The sequence below is a fragment of the Dama dama genome, chromosome 19 (assembly GCF_033118175.1).
Source record: "Dama dama isolate Ldn47 chromosome 19, ASM3311817v1, whole genome shotgun sequence".
Taxonomy (NCBI): Eukaryota; Metazoa; Chordata; class Mammalia; order Artiodactyla; family Cervidae; genus Dama; species Dama dama.
The window spans coordinates 23,212,084-23,233,762 of NC_083699.1; the positions used below are offsets into that span (position 1 = coordinate 23,212,084).

Genomic DNA, 21,679 nt, shown 5'->3' on the forward strand with positions numbered 1-21,679 from the left:
ACAAAAGGCCCCCTGCCGGGGAATCTGATATGATGTTCAGCACCACCATCCCCCATCCTCCCTCCCTTTTGCCTTGCTCCCGTAAGAATGGTTCAGCCGGACATTGAGGCTCCTTGATTTGGATCGATGGTTGCACCCGCCCTCCCCCGGAATGTGGGCCTTTAGAGCGAGCGAGGTGGGAGGGGCGGAGGCGGGAGGCGTGCAGGGCCCGGGCGGCTGTAGAGGCAGAGTCGGCCGCCGGCGGTGGGAGGAGCCGTGCGGTTCCGGCTGCCCAGGCGAGGCGACCCTTGGGTCCGCTCCGCGGGCGGGGACGACAGGTAGGCGAAAGGGCAGCCACGGCTCCGCGAGAGGCTCCAGCTGCGGAGTCCCCTGCGGCGCCCGGCGCGCCCCCCGCACCCTCGGCCTGCTGCGAGGCGGGGGAGTAAGGAGATGCCGACCCAGAGAGACAGCAGTACCATGTCTCACCCGACCGCAGGCGGCGGCATTGGGGACCATTCTCACCAGGTCCGGGTGAAAGCCTACTACCGCGGGTGAGTGTCCTGCGGTGGGGGTGGCAGGGGTGGGGAAAGACCAGCTCGGCTTGGCCTGGAGGAGGGGCGAATGTGGGGCTGGAGATGTGGGAGGAATGGTTTGGGCGGGCTAGTCGGGGGGACTCGGGATGAATGACCGAGTGGTCGGGGGAGGAGCATCGAGCACCCCCATCCAGGGGTGGTGCAGGGCGCCCTGGAACCGCACGGCTGAGAATCCTGAGTAGGGTCCAGGGGAGGAGCCTTGGAGTAAGTAGGTCCCCCTGGTGGGTTTGAGAGACTTGCCTACTAAGATTTACAAAGAGCTGTACGTCTTTTAAGTCTCGATAGTATTAGGGGTTGAGAGTTGATTCTGAGCGATGCCTTAGTTAACTAAGTTTACTATTAGGTTTAAAAGACAGGATCGCTTCCGTTTGCTGACCCTTTTGATTACCAGCAGGCCTATAGCCTCTGGTTTTCTAAGTCAGATTTGTCTTGATGGTATAGAAGAGTTCCCGACATGTATCAGGAATATGATCAGGCTGCCAATATGTTAGAGGTAGAGGTTATATTTGAGTAAAGTTGATGTGTTTTCAGGTACTTAGGTCTCGCCTGGGTTAGGTTGTGTATGTGTAAATTAAAATTCGTGAACTCTTCTTTGTCAGGGTTGCTTTAAGTCTTGTCCGATAGGATGAGATACTGCAAGAAGAGAAGAGGGTGCGCGTAGGCAGTTTTAAAATCTGTGATCTTTACTCCTGTTATCACCTAAGTTACAACTACTGTGGTTACCAAAAATAACCCAGTCCTAAAATCACAGTATTAAATCATATTCCGTAATCAGTAATCTGAAGTGTCCCCCTTTCCTTGAATTCAGTTGCGGTGTGAATTTTTTTTGAGATAATTACATTTGGGAACATTAGAAAGGTGAACTGTTAGTGTGAGCATAAAGGTTTGAAACTGAGGGCTAACAGAAAACCCAACCTCTGTGGCCTGTCTTACTGCTTGTTCAAGCAGAAGTAGATTGCTTTTAAAAAAAACTCAAGCACTAGGAGGTTTGAAACTGCAGTGCATACTTTTACATTCCTGAGAGGATCAGTGAAGATAGCAAACTTTCAAAATGCCTCCCTTGTTTTGATTTCAAAGAAAATATAAGCTCCTATGTGTCTTATTGATTTAATAAAAGGATTTATTATTTTATTTGCTGCAGTGAAGCCTCGGACTCTCTGTTTATTAGCTTGACTGTATTCAGGAGTAGTTAAAGGAGTTATTTTGGACAGTAACAGTGGTTTTGCTTAAATTGATCAAGGAAGTCTTGATTTGAAAACAATAGCTCTGTACTTTGCACTGGAAAAAAATGCTTTGTTTCCTTTATCTTATCTTTAACAGATGAGATATTTCACTTTAGAATCTGCTCTCTTTTATAAAGTTGACAGCCTGTGAGTTGTTAGGTACAGAGAATAAACTATAGTACATTTTCTTTTTTTATAGTGTCTGATTACTGACAGTTTTAAGAAGCTAGATTTACACACACACACAGTAGGAACGGGCAAATTGTTCAAAAATATAAAATGAAAAGTGTTCCCCATCCAGTCCTCCCAACCTCAAGAGTTAACTACTATTGATAGTTCATTTCTTGTTCTTCTGGAGATTGTCTTTATTTCTTACTTTAAAATTTCATACTTCTGTTTTGTGATTTATCAACTTTAGATGGTATCTAGTGATTCCTTCCTCTGAAAGATGAGAAACTGGGTGCACCCTGTACTTTGCTTCCTTGCTCCCCTATGCCTCTCAATTTTTTATTGTTAAACTGTTGTTTTTAGTTCACCAGTTTACTTTTCTGACTCTTGACTTAGCAAATTTAGGTAGTTTTCAATGATTCCAACTTAGAAACATGAAAATAGTGCTTCTTCCTTTTTTCTCCTGTTTTTATTAGTTTGACAATTGCAAATAGGCCTCGTGCTTAATTGCTCAGTTGTGTTGGACTCTGCGACCTCGTGGATAGTAGCGCACCAGACTCTTCTGTCCATGGAATTTTCCAGGCAAGAATACTGGTTGCCATTTCCCTCTCCAGGGGATCTTTCCTACCCAGGGATCGAACCAGTGACTCCTGCCTTGATAGGCTGATGTTTTACCACTGATACCATACAGACTCAAATAGGCCTCACAAGTATATAAATTAAAAATGTTGTAAGCTTCTTTGCAAAGAAATCTAAGTCTGCTATACTTTAGAATGTAGGTACTGCTCCAATTATTTTTTAAAAAAGGAGGATAAGGACTTATAACACTACTAATGCTTGACTAAAATGTCTCCAAGACATTCAGTTTAACTTTTTTTTTTTGCTTATTTTTAAAAACCTATGAATTTTGATTAGTAGTGAATCAACCTCTTGCCATTTAGTACCTTTATTCAATGAAAGCTTTCTAATAGTGCCTTCATTTCAAGCCTCATTTGAAGACAACATCAGTGTTCCAAATTGTTCCAATTTCTGACCTCTGAAATTAGATCTGTGAAGATTATATGTTTATTAACAATAGCCCAAACTGATGGTTATGATATTGTGTAGTCAGCTGCTCATTACTACAGATGAAACTAAAATGAGTCACCAATGAGGATAGTTAATAAACAGGTTGGCCGTCTAGAACACCTGCCTAATTTTTAAATAGAAAATTCTTCCCTTACTATCAAGAAATGTGAGGACAATCTGCATTTGAAAAAGTTTCTTTTCTTTCACATCATCAGAATGGCTGTTATGGGAGAGTTTTTCCCTTACCCCTTCTAACAATATTTCTTTCCAGTGAACGTTGAAATCTTGGAATAGCCAGAATTTTTTAGTGAATGAATTGCTGCCCCTTTCAACGATGTTGAGTGTTCTAATGTTGTTAAATTTTTTCTTTGGGCAACTGTGCTGTCTCCCTAGATATAAAAGATATTTAATTAGCCCTTTTCTAGTTTTTAAGCAGAAGACTAATAGCCCTGAGAATGTGAGTTTATTGGATACCACCTAAGAGTGCCTGTCCCCTGGCCTGTACTCCTCTTTATTTACTACATGAGCTTGTCACTGAGTAGCCTGCCTTTCTTCAATCATTACCTACTGGTGTTAGTTTGGAGGAGGAGAAACAGGTTTTGTGGGTTAGTGGTTGAGTGCCATTGTGTGTGCTATCCTTATATAAAGTTACTGGATATTACGGGGTAGAATTTAACAAGGAATTATCTGGACTACTCATTTCCTTCCATAATAAACATAAGAGAAATTTTGCAAAAAGCTTTGTAAACCACCGCTGTTGAGCAGTTATGAATCCAGAGGATCCTTTCATTACACGGCTACAAACAAAATGGGATGAGCTCCTTACATATTTGGAAAGTATAGCTGGTTCAATGACGAAGTATGCAGGATTTTCTCACTGTGGACAAGTCTTGGCAAGACGTGTTTTTAAAAGTATTACAAAACAATTTTAGAGATATACTTCCAGTATGGGTTCTAAGGAAATAAGAATGATATCTTGAGTTGAAAATTAGGGGAAGGTCGGTTATTGGTCCTTGACTGTCTGGCCCAGCACCTAAGCAGAGGCAGCAGATCCATAGCTTCACCAGAGAGAGAGAAAGGACATGATGGCCTGTTGCCAAACCCGAAACAACCCTCTCAGAAATTTGGATTGGATGATGTGGAGATAAATTGCTTGTCAGCAGCGAGGACTGAAGCGGAAGAGTTACCAGGGAGGCTGGTGGGGCCAGGATCGCCATGTGCAAGCTGAAGGGCTGAGGAAACGACAAAAAAAAGCAATGTTTCTTGATAGCTTTCTAATATAGCTCCTCGACCTCTTTCTAAGATTACTCGAGTGTTTGTTTCTTTCATGGTTCGAGTGAGCCTAATTAAAACAATGATTTTAGAAAACCCAATCTGGTTTAGGATTTCACATTTTACCAAAGTGTGTTTCAACTCAGTTTAATAAATACTGTTGAACAAGTACTCTAAGCCAGGTACATGGTACCAGGGTGGTCACAGAGGATGTCGAGGTGGGTATAAGGCTCTGCCCTTGAGGAACCAAGAGACTTGTAGGAGGAAAGACTTTCTAAAGTTCATAAAGTGGGGTGTGTGTGTGTGTGTGTGTGTGTGTGTTGATGTGTACGGCTGGCTCTTGGGGAGGAGTTTGGGTTGAGGGAAGCCCTCCTAGAGGATGCAGTGTCTGAGGCTATTAAAGGATAAGTTCGTTTGTCTGGTGGACTACAGTGTTGGGTGGGAGGTCATTCCAGGCCTTGCATAGCTGCATGATATGCTTGGGGAATTAAGATGGGTTTAGTTGTTAGTCCCATAGCCATTCCTCATTAGGACATGAAGTGTATAGTGGGCACTGGTAAGAAGTGAGCTGGTAAGAAGGTTACAGGCACTGGATGAGGAAGACTCAAATATCATACTTTGGACTCCAGACTGTTTCTCATTGGTGAAGATCTTAAGTAAGGGATGTACGATTTAGATTTTTATTTTAGAAAGATCACTCTTGGAGCCAGTATTGTAGATGAATGAGCAATGGATGAGACTTTATCTGGAGGCTTTGGAAGGAGTCCAGGTGAGAGATTCTGAGATGGAAAAGAGGATGTGGATTCAGCGGTGATTTCAGGGGGTAGAATCATTATGAATTAGAGAGTGCTTGCTTGTGGAGAAGAGAGAGGGTCTGAGTCTGACTTGGATTTCTCATTTGGAGAGACTAGGGAATAGAGAAAGAAGAGATTTATTAGAGAAGGTAATTAATCCCCTGGAACAAGTAATCAAAATTTGCTTTGGGGGCATCCAGGTGGAAATGTCCAGAAGCAACTGAACAGCTGTTTCTCGTGTGCCTGCTCTGTGTCCCCAGCACTGTTCTTGATGGACAGCTAACCTATGTAGGAACACGGCTGAGAACAATGATAGGAACAAAAATGCCACCAGCAGCCGAATACAGATCATAAAAACAAGGCACCAAAGTTAATTTTTAAAATACAGAAATATATAAAGTAGAAAGAAAGTGAAGTCGCTCAGTCGTATCCGACTCTTTGCGACCCCATGGACTGTAGCCCATCAGGCTCCTATGTCCATGGGATTTTCCAGGCAAGAGTACTGGAGTGGGCTGCCATTCCCTTCTCCGTGGGATCTTCCTGACCCAGGGATTGAACCTGGGTCTCCCGCATTTAAGCGGGCAGCAGACGCTTTACCGTCTGAGCCACCAGGGAAGTTGAAAGTAGAAAGTTCCCCCATAACCTCTCACCCATACTTCCTAGGCGGGGCATTGTTAACAGTTGGGGATATTCTACATCATATCAATACATTATATATATACATATACACACACATTTATTTTTCCTATAAATGTGTTCGTATGTTTACATGTGTTTCTTTAACTTGAGTTTTTTTTCATTCATGATCATTTTTCCATGTCAGGATAGACAGATAAACAGGTAGATACATATAGATAGAGCAATCTGCCTCTTTCTGTGTAATTGGCACATAGTGTTGCATACTATTGTTATACCATAATTTATATAATCTTTTTTTCTGGTTGATGAATTTTCATTAAATTGCTCTGTCAAGTCATGTTGAAGGAATGTCCTAATATTTAATATATATTCTTGCATGGTCGAAGATATGCCTATTTTAAAACTTGATATTGTCCTCCAAAAATGTATCAATTGACATTCCCAATAACAGTGTACAGATAAAACTATTTTCCTTATGATTCCATTACATCTTATCAGTCTTTTAAATTCTTGCAAATACAATTGGCAAAAAATGCTAACTTTTGTTTTAAACAATATTAAGAGGTAGATATCATTTCTATTTTATGGATGATAATACTGAGGCTTAGTAAACCACAATACAAAGTCGAGTCTTACCCTTCAGAGAAGTTTCCCTTTGCCCTGTTAATATATTGATGGGCCTTTTGGAGATTACTTTTTCTTTATTGTCAAATTCATATTTCATAGTTCTTTTTGAGTCAGTTTTCTATCTCCTTGACTGTTAAAATATAGATGTTACCTTATGGCTTTTTATATTAATGATTAATTTGAGGGATGATACTTTGAGATTATACAAATATTTCCTCACCACCTTTCACCCAGTGGTGTTACATCCATGGATAATTGTGCCTAAATCTGTTATATTGGTGAACACAAGTAAAAATTTTTTTCTTATTCTGCTATATTTAATTTAGGAAAAAAGCTTATGTTGAAATAGCAAAAGGATTGAATATGGTTCTTTTTCAGGTTTTTTTTTTTTTAAAGCAGTTAGTCCTAAGTAAAAGCTTTAGATTCTTTGTTTTAGAACATAGGAACATAATGAATGCTTAAAACTGTTTGACTGGTGAAGCACAGTTAAAAATGCTTTTTTTTTTTTCTTTTTTAAATTCAGCTAAAACTATATCTAAATTTACCATTTTGGGCATCTTTGTGGTAAAGCAGACTGTATTGTTGAAGACCAGTGGTAAGCTGTTTTATGCCAACACTGAAGTTAAAACCAGGAAAAAAAGTCTTCCATGGATAATTTGTTTTGTACCTTAGAAGTAATATCTTTATTTTGCAGTTTATTTTCAGTTTTGGTACTATAATAAGGATCTGGTGATTGTGGGATATATGAACCTGGTGCTTACCCAATTACTTAGAGGGGTATTTATAAAAAAAAGTCCCTTAAAGGTTTTAGTTCCTGGAACTTAAGGAGTGGCAGTTGATAAAGCCTGACTGCTTCACTGAGTCTCTTTAGGATGTATCTACTTATGATTTCTAAAGGATTTTTAAAGCATGTTTTAAAAATATTTGCACATTCTGGTCAATATTTTACAGCTCTTGAAAAATCAAGTTTCTGAAAAATCTCTATTTACAAATATGCTTCCATAGTGTTAATTTTAACTATGAGTGGACCTTAATAAGAAACTCATATTTTGATGACATCTGATCATACTAATTTCTTCTCCTTGCTTTCAAAGAGATAACGTCACACTTGTTCATTGCCAGAGAAGTTCAGCGGAAGCCTTCTCTTCTGATTTAGTTCTAGAATATATTCTCCCAATCCTCACCCCCTCATACTAGTAACCTGGGGGGTAATTTGAAAGAAAGATTGCTTTAAGGTAAGCAAGTTGCCTTTTAATGTCACTAGAGGAAGGAACTATTTTCTGCTTTAATTTTCTTTTTAAAATACAAATTTTAAAAATAATTAGAACAATAATTTTATTTATGTATAACAATAATTTAAAATTTGTTTTATATTTTATTTATATTTATTTTATTATAAAGTAATGTCATAAAATCATACCTTTATATGGTAGAAAAATTAATAATAATCTATGCCATTCAGAAGGGTTTCAATATTTACAAAGTACCTCTTCTTTCCATCTCTTGTTTCCTCCTAATCCCCCGTTCCACCACCAAGATATAACTACTATTAAAATTTTACTTTCTTTTTATTATATCTGTTGACCAGTATGTAAGATAAGGAATTTAGCACTTCTTCATTGCCTCCTCTCCTCACAGTTTTTAGTTTTTCTTGTGGTTACATTTAAAACTTAAATAATATGCCTCCTTCTGCTTTTTCTTTTGTTTATAATTATAGTAAAATGTTTTAAATTGACTATCTTAACCATTTTTAAGTGTACAGTTGAGTAGTGTTAACTGTATTCACATTGTTATGTGACCAATCTCCAGAACTTTTTCATTTTGCAAAACTGAAGTTACATATTAACAACTCTTCCATCCTCCTGCAACCCCCAACTCCTGGCAACTACTATTCTTTTTCTGTTTCTATGAATTTGACTCCTCTAGATACTTCATATACATGGAGTCATGCAGTATTTGTCTTTTGGCGACTGGCTTATTTCACCTTCAAGATTCATTCATATTGTAGCATGTATGAGAATTTACTTTCTTCTTAAGGCTGAATAATACTTCTTTGTGTTTGTATATCACATTTAGTTTATGTATTCATCTGTCAGTGAACACTTGGGTTGCCTCCACCTTTTGGCCATTGTGAATAATGCTGCTATGAATGTGGGTCTATAAATATCTATTGGATTCCCTGCTTTCAGTTCTTTTGGATATATGTAGCCAGAAGTGGAATTGCTGGATCATATGGAAATACTTTTTTAAATTTTTTGAGGAACATCCATACTGGTTTCTGTAGCTGCTGCACCATTTTACATTCCCACCAGTAGTACACAGGGCAACAGCTTCTCCACGTCTTTGATTACACTTGTTATTCTAGGTTTTTGATAGTAGCCATCCTGATGGATGTGAGGTGACATTTTGTTGTGTTTTTTTTCTGTTGGTGTGTAGTTGATTTACAGTGTAGTTTGTTGTGTTAATTTCTGCCCTATCATTATGGTTTTGATATGCATTTTTCTGATAATTAGTGATGATAAACATTTTTCTTAAGCTTGTTAGCGACTTCTATATACTTTTTGGAGAAGTGTCTGTTCAAATCCTTTGACTATTTTTAAATTTAGTTGTTTTTTTTTCTTGTTCTCTGCTTTTATATTTAATTATTAGTTTTAGATAAGAGTGTTGACTTTCTATTAGGAAAGACATGTTTCTGAATTTATACTTCCTCTTGCTTTCTCGTGTCTTGATTTTTCTTGTTAATTTTTACATTGTAAAGGTTTATAACATTATTCTGTTCTTTAACTCATATTTTTTAAAGCAGTTTTTAAAAAGCACTTATAATGAATGCTTATGTAAGTGTGATGCACTTGAAAAACAAAGAAGTGTGGTTAGATGTTTAGAGAAGGAAAAGTAATTTTGTGTCAGTAAAACTTCTCTCTTTAAAGGGTTCCAGTTAACTTTAATTTGGGGGGCTGGTATGTTTTCTCCATCAATTTTGTCTCATCTGTTTTCAATCATCTAGGATTTTTTCATGCTTTCTGGTCTGCTGTTGATGCCGTTTTTTGTTTTCTAAGACTTTGATAAACTTGCCATATTCAATTTTCTGTCATTTCAGTGGGCCCTTAGAATGAAAGGGGCTTCCCTGGTACCTCAGACAGTAAATAATCTGCCTACACTGCAGAAGACCTGGGTTCAGTCCCTGGGTCGAGAAGATCCCCTGGAAAAGGGAATGGCAAACCATTCCTATGTTCTTGCCTGGAGAATTCTATGAAGAGAGAAGCCTGGTGGGCCACAGTCCATGGGGTCACAAACAGTTGGACACGACTGAGAAACTTAACTCTTTCACTCAGAAAGGATATAGATGTTTGTTCCCTCCACCATATTAAACAATCTGTGTGTTGTCTTTAGAAAGCTGGATTATTTTCATCTAATAAGGTTCCACTTTTATTTAAAGTGTTACGTGAATACATAGTTTTAAAAGCTGTTGAACACATTAAGGGTATGCTATGTGCTAGGTTGGTCTTCCCTGGTGTGTCAGTGGTAAAGAATCCGCCTGCCAGTGCAGGAGATGCAAATTCCATCCCTGGGTTGGGAGGATCCCTTGGAGAAGGAAATGGCAACCAGTCCAGTATTTTTCCCTGGGAAATCCCAGGACTTGTAGGCTGCAGTCCATGGGATCACAAAAGAGCCAGACACAGCTTAGCGACTAAACAACAAACAATATGCTAGGCACTATTCTAAGTATTACAAGTGTGAATTCACTTGACACATTAAATCCTTAAAATACCATAGGAGATAATATTATTCTCATTTTATAGGTGAGGAAATTGAACCAATAGAGAAGTCAAATAATTCACTTAAGACCATACAGCTGGTAAGTGATAGAGCCTGGATTCAAAACCAAACATACTGGCTTTAGCTCTCATGTCTTAACCATTATACTATGGCTACCTCGAATATGTCATCCCTCCTTTGTGGAATGCTTTTTATTTTACATTTCCTCGTGCTTTTTTTAGAGCCCGACATATGACACCTCCGTTCACTCAACATGTATTAATTGAGCATCCATTCTTGGCCAGATGTTGTTTTAGATATTGGTGATACAGTGATGAGCAAAACAAAATGCTTGCTCTCATGGATTTTACATTTAGTTGGGGGAATATGTATAATTTTTATGTGCTAGCAATGTATTTTCTCTGAAAAATAAAAAAAAAATAGTTTCACGTACTAAATTGTACAGGCTCCTCTGTCTGTGGGGATTTTCCCCTCAAGAATACTAGAGTGGGTTGCTGTTTCCTCCTCCAGGGGATCTTCCCAACCCAGGGATCAAACCCAGGTCTCCCGCATTGCAGGTGACTTCTTTACCATCTGAGCCACCTGGGAAGCCCATGTACTAAATTAGCCTCATTAAATCTCTGAAACAAGGATTATAGTCTCTATTAGCCAGTCTCTTAGAAGTGAGATTGACTTATTGTACCCATTATGCTTTTGTCACAACATAACATCTAATGGTAGCTATGCCTTGGATGGATGCTGTTGTGAGAGGTGGTATCGCAGATGAGCATTCAGGTGGTTTTTTTCAGGAGTACTTTTGGGGTTGATAGCTATGGAAGATAAAGGGAGGGAAGGAAGCAAGCTTAGGTAGGAAAATATCAAGATGCTGTGACATCTCAACAGAAACCTTAGCTCACCCTCCGGGGAGTTCTAAAGATGAATTGGCACTTCATAGCTTTTGCAAGTCATATGTAGGACCTTTATACTGAATTGGCCATTGGTTGTGGGCTGGCCAGGAAGGGGCTTTGACTATAGATGAGGAGTCGAATCTCTGAAAGAGGTTGAAGATTGGGGATGTCTGCTGGTAGCATCGGAGAAGGCAATGGCACCCCACTCCAGTACCCTTGCCTGGAAAATCCCATGGATGGAGGAGCCTGGTGGGCTGCAGTCCGTGGGGTCTCACAGAGTCGAACGCGACTGAAGCGACTTAGCAGCAGCAGCTGGTAGCGTTCCCGGCAGCTGGTATGACAGGTGCTCTATTGCTAATGGGGAATTCTGAAGGTGGGGTGGAGAGGGGAATGGTCAGATCACAGTATCCAAAACTGTTATTAGGAGATGTGGATTTGAATTAATTTTCTGTTTCCTAACTGTGAAACTCTGGCAAATATTCCTTTGTGCTTTGCTTTTTAAATCTGTAAAATAAGATTAGTTTGACAGTTATTATGAAAATCATATAACCTATTTGTTCAAACACCTGAAACATACTAAAGAATCTGTATATGTTTATAGGCTAAGGAAACATAAACACTGGTATTTCCTTGTCAGTTCAGTTCAGTTCAGTTCAGTTCAGTCGCTCAGTCGTGTCCGACTCTGTGACTCCATGGACTGCAGCCCTCCAGGCCTCCCTGTCCATCGCCAACTCCCAGAGTTTACTCAAACTCATGTCCATTGAGTCGGTGATGCCATCCAACCATCTTGTCCTCTGTCGTCCCCTTCTCCTCCTGCCTTCAATCTTTCCCAGCATCAGGGTCTTTTCAAATGAGTCAGTTCTTCGCATCAGGTGGCCAAAGTATTGGAGTTTTCAGCTTTAGCATCATACTTCCAATCAGTATTCAGGACTGATTTCCTTTAGGATGGACTGGTTGGATCTCCTTGCAGTCCAAGGGACTCTGAAGAGTCTTCTCCAACACCACAGTTCAAAAGCATCAATTCTTCAGTGCTCAGCCTTCTTTATAGTCTAACTCTCACATCCATACGTGACCACTGGAAAAACCATAGCTTTGACTAGGTGGACCTTGGTTGTCAAAGTAATGTCTCTGCTTTTTAATACACTGTCTAGGTTGGTCATAACTTTTCTTCCAAGGAGCAAGCATCTTTTAATTTCATGGGTGCAGTCACCATCTGCAGTGATTTTAGAGCCCAAGAAAATAAAGTCTGTCACTCTTTCCACTGTTTCCCCATCTATTTGCCATGAAGTGATGGGACCAGATGCCATGATCTTAGTTTTCTGAATGTTGAGCTTTAAGCCAGCTTTTTCACTCTCCTCTTTCACTTTCATCAACTGGCTCTTTAGTTCTTCCTTGCTGTCGAGAGTACACTTTTTAGACGATGGATGTCTCCTAGAAAATACTGCTTCTACATTCAGTTGAGAAATATTTGAGTCCCTATTGTGTATATAAAATAGTTAAGTGAATATATTAAAGAGTCAAGAATTTTTTATCTTCCAGTTTATAATTTAGCTAAGGATATGTGTATATAATTAATTGAATAACAAAAAATGGAGCATAAGATACAGCTTGGGCAGGTTTAGAAGTATAGACCATTGGGCTTATGAGGTTGAAAAAGATTTAATGGAAGTTGATGTTGAAGAAAAAAGGTGGTGTTGAAGAAAAATTTCCACCTCCCTCCTTAAACTGAGGAAGTGACAGGATTAAAACTTGGATCATCAAAGTCTTATATATGGGGGTTGTGAGTACAGATGTCTATAATAGAGTGTTTGTGCTGGAAATGGTGGGATCACGTTGAGAATAGAAATTGGAACCAGCCTATCGAGAGTATTAAATACCACAAAGAGAACTGAAATTACAGATTTAGGAGATACTTACATAGAGTTAATAGATAAAACACTAAAAGTGAATTAGGTTTCAGAAAGAGAAAGAGAAGGAATATGAGAGAAGGTGTGAAGAATGTCTTATGATTGAAGACAGAGGAGACTTAATAAGTGTTCAGAATGGTAGAAAGGGAGATAGGGAAGCAGACTGTTACCAAGGCCAAGGCAAGCGAGTTCTAAGAGGCAGGGGCATGAAACCATGATATGCTTAGGAAGAGAATCATTTTCAAGAAAATGCCATTCACTTTCCATGTGTGGCTCTCTGCTAAGCTTCTGTAGAGCCTCTGAAGACTGGAGTTTTAACTTTTTTTTGCAGATGACTGACAATTTTAATACCTACCTTCTTACTCCACACTCTGTGTTTCAACTACCCATGGCAGTTCACACAGTCCCTAACACATATCCTTCCTTTCTTCAACAGCTACTTATCGAATACCCATTCTGTGCTAGACATTGTATCGGCCACTAGGAATAGAATGAACAGAATTCCTGCTTTCATCAAGCTTACATCTTAGCTGGGGCAGATGGTGGACTCTAAACTTTGGTTTATCTGTCCAGTGGTAGGTCAGAGGGGCAGCAAGGGCCAGTTCCTCCAGGGCCTTGTGGACCCTGCTGGGGACTTTGGGTTTCCCTTTCCTTTTGGGAAAGGCATTTGGAGAGTTTAAAGCAAAGGAAAGACATGAACGACATTAATTTTGTAAAACCCTTGTGACAGAGCCTGGTACATGGAGATCGCTGTGTATTTGTTGAATTAGTCATTGGGTCTATTTGACTTTCCTTGGAAGGGATGACTGTGGTTGGCTACTCCGTGGGGATTAGATCACAGCGAGTCTTCTCATGGTTCCTTGGAGGAAAACCCAGTCTTTTGTTCTAAAACATTTTGTTGTGTTTTTGAGGCTTGTAGTAAATAGCTGCTCGGTGGATTTATTTAGATCTTATGACTTATAGTAATATGAAAATAAATGCACATTTATGTCTATTCCTTTGTTTTGGGGGTCTCTACCTTATAATATGAATTATATTTTAAAGCCAGCTTTGGGGATTGGGTTGCTAATCTGGGTGGTTAGTCTGTGGAAGTTAAGGCTGAGGACGAGGACGTGACAGATCCTTATTAAATTTTTGAAGGGCCATCTCTTTGATGAAGATAGACTTCTGGGGGAGGGGAGATTAGCGATTAGAGACTGTAAGTTATTTCAGTTAAGTATAATCCAGAAGCTGACCAATAATAGAGCTACTTGTCTGTGGAGTATAGTGCTCACAAGAGAGTGATCTTCTGATAACTAGCATTAAAACAAAAGTGGACCTCCTATTTGTTAAAGCAGGTAGGATGGGCTTCTTGAATGAGTAGGGGAGATTAAATTACGGTTTCTCACAAAACCACTGTGTTTATTTTTAAGCATTATTAAGTATTGGTGTTTTATTTTTTTACAGAGATAGTTTACTGGAAGTGACATGTGTTGATGCCCACACAGAATCTCTGAAGTCCATCAACTCATCAGGCATTATTAGTCACTCTCTAACTTAAAACTCCTTTTTCTTTTTCAGGGATATCATGATAACACATTTTGAACCTTCAATATCCTTCGAGGGTCTTTGTAATGAGGTTCGAGACATGTGTTCTTTTGACAACGAACAACTGTTCACCATGAAATGGATAGATGAGGAAGGTGAGTGGCAAAGAGGGGGCTGCCTGTGTGAGCGTTTGATTTCAGATGCCATTCTGTCAATGGTTTTTAAAGTGTAGTAAACATTCTAATTAATATAAGGAGGGAAAGGTATGTTAGAAATTTGATGCCATTCTTATTTTCCCTCAAGCATTTTAGAGTATCAGAGAGGCGCTTCCCTGGCAGCTCAGTAATAAAGAATCCAAGTGCCAATGCAGGAGACACAGGTTCTGTTCCTCTTCCTGGAAGACCCCCCATGCCACCGAGCAACTAAGCCTGTTCACCCCAACTGTTTGAGCCTGTGTTCTAGTGCCCATGAGCTGCAATTGCTGAAGCCCACACCCCCTAGAGCCCGTGCTCAGCAACCGGAGAAGCCACCGCAAAGAGAAGCCATCACTCCCCAACTAGAGAGTGTAGCCCCTACTTGCTGCAACTAAAGAAAAGCTGGCACAGTAACATGGACTCAGCACAGCCAAAATTAATTAGTTAGTTAATTTAAATAAAAAAGTGATTGTGACAACCATTATTTCAAAGGTGGTGGCAGAAATTTTTTTTTTTTTTTATGTTATTTGGGTGTGCAGAGTCTTAGTTGAGGCATGTGGCATCTTTAGTTGCTGCTTGCGATCTCTTGGGTGCAGCACGTGGGATGTAGTTCCCTGAGCAGGGGTCGAACTTGGGCCCCCTGCACTGGGAGCTGAGTCTTAACCACAGGACCACCAGGGAAGTCCTGGAAACTTAATTCTTTAGTGACTTGTACACAGGAAGCATTTATTTTATATCTGCGTGCTGAGAAGGGATACTGTTTATCCTCAAACTCCACAGGGAGATGAACTTACGAAAAACAAGTGTGACAGTCAAACCTGAATGCATAGGAGTCTCAGAATAAGAAAGAAACAGCATTCACATATACCTGAAATATCTGCAAAGTTTGAACTAAACCTCTAACAGAGTAAAAGCTTTTGAAGGGGAGTAGGTGAGGGGAGAACCAGAAAGAAATAGAGAAAAAAGGAAGTATAAGATATAAAAAGGCATGAAGGTATGAAGAACATGGTGTGTGGGGAAGGGCAATAATTCGCTAAGTTGAAAGAATGGGGAGGCCTCCTCCTCTTGGTCCCATTATTGAACTTGAGTTGGAAGAGGCAAGTCTGGTTTCCAAGTGAAAGTGAAAGCATTAGTCACACTTAGTCATGTCTGACTCTTTGCGACCTCATGGACTGTAGCCTGCCAGGCTCCTCTGTCTGTGGGATTCTCCAGGCAAGAATACTGGAGTGAGTTGCCATTCCCTTCTCCAGGGGATCTTCCCGACCCAGGGCTCGAACCTGGGTCTCCTGCATTGCAGGTGGATTCTTTACCATTTGAGCCACCAGGGAACAGAGGTAAAACCACCACCAGGTCACCCCCAGCTGGCCACCACCAGAAGGAGGGGGGCTGTGATCCAGAGGAACCAGCACAGCGGAGAACTCTGCTCTGAAACTACAGATGATAGTTTATGAGAACATTTTGAGAAATGGGGCACACTGACAGATTGAGCAGTGATGAGAGACGTCCAAACAAAACATTCTAGGACTTTTAGTCTTACGACTTACTTAAGCATTGAAGAGGTGGATGTGGCAATGAATGCAGAACCACATGAAGTTGCTGGTTGTTTGGTGAAACCAGAGAGCTGTTTCTGGAGGATTCTGTAAAGCCTAATGCCCTTTTAAAAGCAAAGAAAATTTTTGTTGGTAGTATTAAAGAAGATACAGAAGAATATGAGTGACTGCTTTGAAAAATATGGCATGATTGAAACTATAGAAGTTATGGAAGACAGGTAGAGTGGAGAAAAGGGAGGATTTGCTTTTGTCACTTTTAAAAAATATGTATTTACTTATTTATTTGACTGCATCGGGCCTTAGTTGCGGCATGGGGGATCTTTCACTGCGGTGCACAGACTCTAGTTGAGGCGTGTGAGCTCGGTAGTTGGAGTGTGCAGGCTTAGCTGCTTCCTGGCATGTGGGATCTTAGTTCCTGACCAGGGATCAAACCTGTGTGTCCTGTATTGCAAGGTGGATACTTAACCACGGGACCATCAGGGAAGTCCCTGCTTTTGTAACTTTTGACGATCATGATACAGTTGATAAAATTGGTGTTCAGAAATACCACACTATTAATGGGTGAACTGTGACATGAAAAAGGCCCTTCCTAAACAAGAAAAGCAACCTGTGGATCACAGAGGTCGTGGAGGTAGATCTGGCAACTTTGTGGGTTGTGATGGAAACTTTGGAGGTGGTGGAGAGTTTTTGTATTTAATGTGTTAACCAGAAGCCGTGGAGGCCTAGTTATACTAATACTCCTTTTTAAAATATAGCTCCCCCTGCCAGCAAATAATTAAAATACTACTCAATTGCTATTCAGATCAAATGCTGATTATTCATAAGGGCTATTATTGCTGCCCCAAAAGGGCTTTTTTAAAAGTTGAGATTTTATGTTAATTCACTTAAAAAAAAATAACTTCTGAGGGAGAGATGCTTAAGATAAAGCTAGTTTCTAAATTATTTTTTAAATCAGTTAATTTTCAAAGTTAAGGATGGGAAGTGCTAAGGAACTTGTGCTAGATCCTTGCTACTTGAAGTACAGTCTGTGGTACTTAATAGAAAAGGGGGCTCTCCAGCCCTATCACTGAATCAGAATCTACATTTTCACAGGATCTACAGGTGAGCTGCATGAATGTTACAGTTTGAGAAGCGTAGGGCTAGATCCAGAAGGCTTTGCAAACCACATTAGCCTTTATTTTACATAATGGAATGTCACTAAAGTATAGTTGAAAGATGCCTGAATATGCTAGTTTTGTGTAATGGTTCTCAATTAATTGTAATACCCATGGAATTTGATCTTAAGGAATGTCATTTTAATATTTAATTCAATATTTGGGGCTGGCTATTTCTGTATTCACTGATATGAAGAGCCCTGAAAAGATATTTTTCTAGCTTCAAGCTATGGATAAACTGAAGCCCATTCTCACTTTTTAAGACATTTTTTTAAAGTTTCTCTGAAGTAATCCATGTTTACTGTTTGGTGGGGGGGAAGTAGTAGAGATGATTATGAAATTTTAAAAAATCTTCTGTTTGCCCTTTATCCTCTCTCTTCCCTCACCAGTCCTGGTCCTAAGGGAGGAAACCACAGCCTAGTGCATATCATTCTAGATATATCCTATGCATATGTAAATATTCTTATTTCTACACATCACTAATAAACAGCTTATTTCACACAAAAAGAAATATATGCAAGCCAGTGAACTTTTATAATGAGTAGTGGACATTGTTTCATTTCAGTATGCATCTATTTGTGTCATTATCTTTTTTATAACCCCGTAAAATATTTCATATTGTAGATATTTCATGATTTATTTAATCTTTGATTGATGGACATTGGATTGTTTCGAGATTTTGGCTACTATATAATAAACATTTTTATATGTAAATCTCTTCTGTTGTATGGGACTCTCTCAGTAGCAAATGCACACAGTATGCACATTGTAAATTTTGGTAGCTAGTGACAGTTTGCTCTCAGAAAGTTAAACCAGTTTATGGCACAGCTACGTTGAATGAGAACATCCCTTCACTGTTGCCTTCACCAGCCTCAGATATTATGTCTTTAACATTTGGGCTCCAAAATCACTGCAGATGGTGACTGCAGCCATGAAATTAAAAGACACTTGCTCCTTGGAAGAAAAGTTATGACCAACCTAGATAACATATTAAAAAGCAGAGATAGTACTGTGCCAGCAAAGGTCTGTCTAGTCAAGGCTATGGTTTTTCCAGTAGTCACGTATGGATGTGAGAGTTGGACTATTAAGAAAACTGAGTGCCGAAGAATTGATGCTTTTGACCTGTGGTGTTGGAGAAGACTCTTGAGAGTCCCTTGGACTGCAAAGAGATCCAACCAGTCCACCCTAAAGGAAATCAGTCCTGAATATTGATTGGAAGGACTGATGCTGAAGCTGAAACTCCAGTACTTTGGCCACCTGATGTGAAGAAATGATTCATTTGAAAAGACCCTGATGCTGGGAAAGATTGAAGGAGGGAGGAGAAGGGGACGACAGAGGATGAGATGGTTGGATGGCATCACCGACTCAATGGACATGAGTTTGAGCAAGCTCCGGGAGTTGGCGATGGACAGGGAAGCCTGGCGTGCTGCAGTCCATGGGGTCGCAAAGAGTCGGACATAACCGAGCGACTGAACTGAATGTTTTTTTAAATCTAATAAGTGAAATGCTAGCTTTGTATTTTATATTTTGTACTATTTAAGAGTAAGACTGAATTTTCTCATCTATTCAACTACTTTTTGACCTTCTCTATCTAAAGGTTTGTTTAAATATTGTTAATTATAAATGATGTGGATATTTCATAATATGTCTTCAGCCTGAAAGTGAGACTATATAATTTAGCACAGTGCATAGAATATAGCTAGCATAGAGAATTCCCGGGGGTCCAGTGGTTAGGACTTGGCGCTTTCATTGCATGGCCTGGATTCGATTGCTGGTCAGGGAACTGTGATCCACTAAGCCATACAGCGTGGCCAAGAGAAAAGGAAAAACAAAAGAAAAATATAGTTAGCGTAAATATACTGTTTCGTACCCAAGTCAGTGTTATTTTTAATCCTGTTTTGATCATGTCTTTTTATTTATTCGCCATGTAGTGCTTTTGCATCCAGGGATTTTTAAACTGTAGTGCATATAGAAGTCACTATATAATGTGGGTTTTTTTTAAAGAAGTATATTTATTTTATCTATTTATTTTGGCCAAGCTGTACAGCTTGTGGGATCTTAATTACCCAACCAGGGATTGAACTAGGGCCCTCAGCAATGAACTTAGGGAGTCCTAACCACCAGACCACTGAGGAATTCCCTAGATAATGTGTTTTATTTAAAAGAAATTGGTTTTAGGACTTCCCTGGCAGTCCAGTGGTTAAGAATCCAAGCTTCCACTGCAGGGGCACAGGTTTGATCCCTGGTCAGAGAACTAGGATCCAGCATGCTGTGTGATGTGCCTCAAAAAATAAATAAAAATATAAATAGATGAATGAAATTGATTTAGCACCATTCCATTTTAAATTCTTAGTACCTTTATACTTTGTATCATCTTTAAGATTGTCACATGGTTATCTCTTTCTGGTCATTCAGGTCTTAATTCAGATGTCATGTTCTTCAAGAACCCCTATTCTTCTTCTGAACCCCTGTTCACTTTGTATCTTGTTTGTGTAGACTATAAGCTCCATGAAAGAAAAGCTTGGCTTTTCTGTGGAGTTCCAGTGTCTAGAGCAGTACTCAGTAATCTGTTCAGTCGCTTATTTGTGTCCGACTCTGCGACCCCATGGACTACAGCACACCAGGCCTCCCTGTCCATCGCCAACTCCCGGAGTTTACTCAGACTCATGTCCATTGAGTCGGTGATGCCATCCAACCATCTCATCCTCATCCTCTGTCACTCCCTTCTTCTCTGGCTCTCAATCTTTCCCAGCATCAGGGTCTTTTCCAGTGAGTCTGCTCTTTGTACCAGGTGGCCAAAGTATTGGAGGTTCAGCTTTAGCATCAGTCCTTCCAGTGAATATTCAGGACTGATCTCCTTTAGGATGGACTGGTTGGATCTCCTTGCAGTCCAAGGGACTCTCAAGAGTCTTCTTCAACACCATAGTTCAAAAGCATCAATTCTTCAGCACTCAGCTTTCTTTATAGTCCAACTCTCACATCCATACATGACCACTGGAAAAAGCATATCCTTGACTAGGTGGACCTTTGTTGGCAAAGTAATGTCTCTGCTTTTTAATATGCTGTCTAGGTTGGTCATAGCTTTCCTTCCAAGGAGCAAGCGTCTTTTAATTTTATGGCTGCAGTCACCATCTGCAGTGATTTTGGAGCCCCCAAAATTAAAGTCTCTCACTGTTTATAGCATGCTGAAAAAATATTTGTAAATTGTACAAAGGGTGGTAGCAAGCCTTTCCCTAAGCCCAGGGTTAGTTTTATATCACTTGTTAGAGATTTAAGCATTGGGAGTTGCAGTATATTCTGCTTTTTCTTAATCTAATAGTGTATTTTAATTAAAGGAATCACATAGTAAATTAAATTAGTTCTTTGATGAAACAGCCTTATCTTTTTATATTGTAACTCATAGTTCTTTCTTCCTAAATAGTTATTAAGTGCCCTGATTTTCCAGGGAAACCTATAAAACTGTAGCCTTTGCCTCATGCAAATAAAAGTTTAAACTTTTCATTAAGTTCTGTTGATTCCCCTGTGATCCTTGTTACCCTGGTTAATTCTGATACCATTCTTTTCTTAATTTAGGCCTACAGAGCCAGTAGTAATTATTCTTAAGTTCCTTGCAATTATTTTTCAGTTATAATTTTTCCCCTTTATTTTTAATCATGTAGGCATTGGGGCATTCTTACATGGAGAAAAAATTTTCTCTAGGATCAGTGGAAGACAGGACTATAATTTTATTTCTCTGGTTTATGAGAGACATTGTTCTAGAAACTAAATGTTTAATTGTGGGATTTTATATCAGAGCAAATAAGGATCACATGCTTACTTCATTTCTTTAAACAGACTTATGACAGCTGCTCTTTTTCTTTGTGTTCAAAGCCAGTTTTACTGATTTGTTTTGATGTGCATGTAGAAAAGCTGGTTTGCTTAATCTAACTAAACATTTAGAATGAATAGTAGTTTTGTAATAGTCATATCCTGGTTCTCATATGCAGTGAGAGTGTGGGACAGGAAGTAATAAATGTGGCTTTTAGTTCCTTGTATGTGTGACTGTTTTTCCTTAAGGATGTGCTTTATTGCCTTCTTTTGTTTTTTTGGTGGCACGGCCCAGCTTGCAGATGGGTTCCCTGACCAGAAACTGAACCCGGATCCATGGCAGTGAAAGCCCAGGCCTTTACCACTGGACTGCCAGGGGATTCCCAAGGATGTTCTTTAAAAATATTACAACCTAATATTAAGTATTTTCTAAATTTCTAGTTCTATAAATTCTAATTTCTTCAGGGTCTGATTCCCTGATTTAAATTTAACGGTGTCACTGCTCTTTTACTA

At 39.5% G+C, this 21,679-nt stretch overlaps 1 protein-coding gene across 1 annotated transcript in view; it reads left to right on the forward strand.

The window, feature by feature from the left end:
* The first annotated feature begins 241 nt into the window (after positions 1–241).
* PRKCI (protein kinase C iota) overlaps positions 242–21,679 on the forward strand; it is a 67,723-nt gene continuing 46,285 nt past the window's right edge. The window contains exons 1-2 of the mRNA XM_061168310.1: positions 242–530; positions 14,495–14,616. Coding sequence (XP_061024293.1) covers positions 430–530; positions 14,495–14,616 — 223 coding nt within the window. The 5' untranslated portion in view covers positions 242–429. The remainder of the gene's footprint in view (positions 531–14,494; positions 14,617–21,679) is intronic.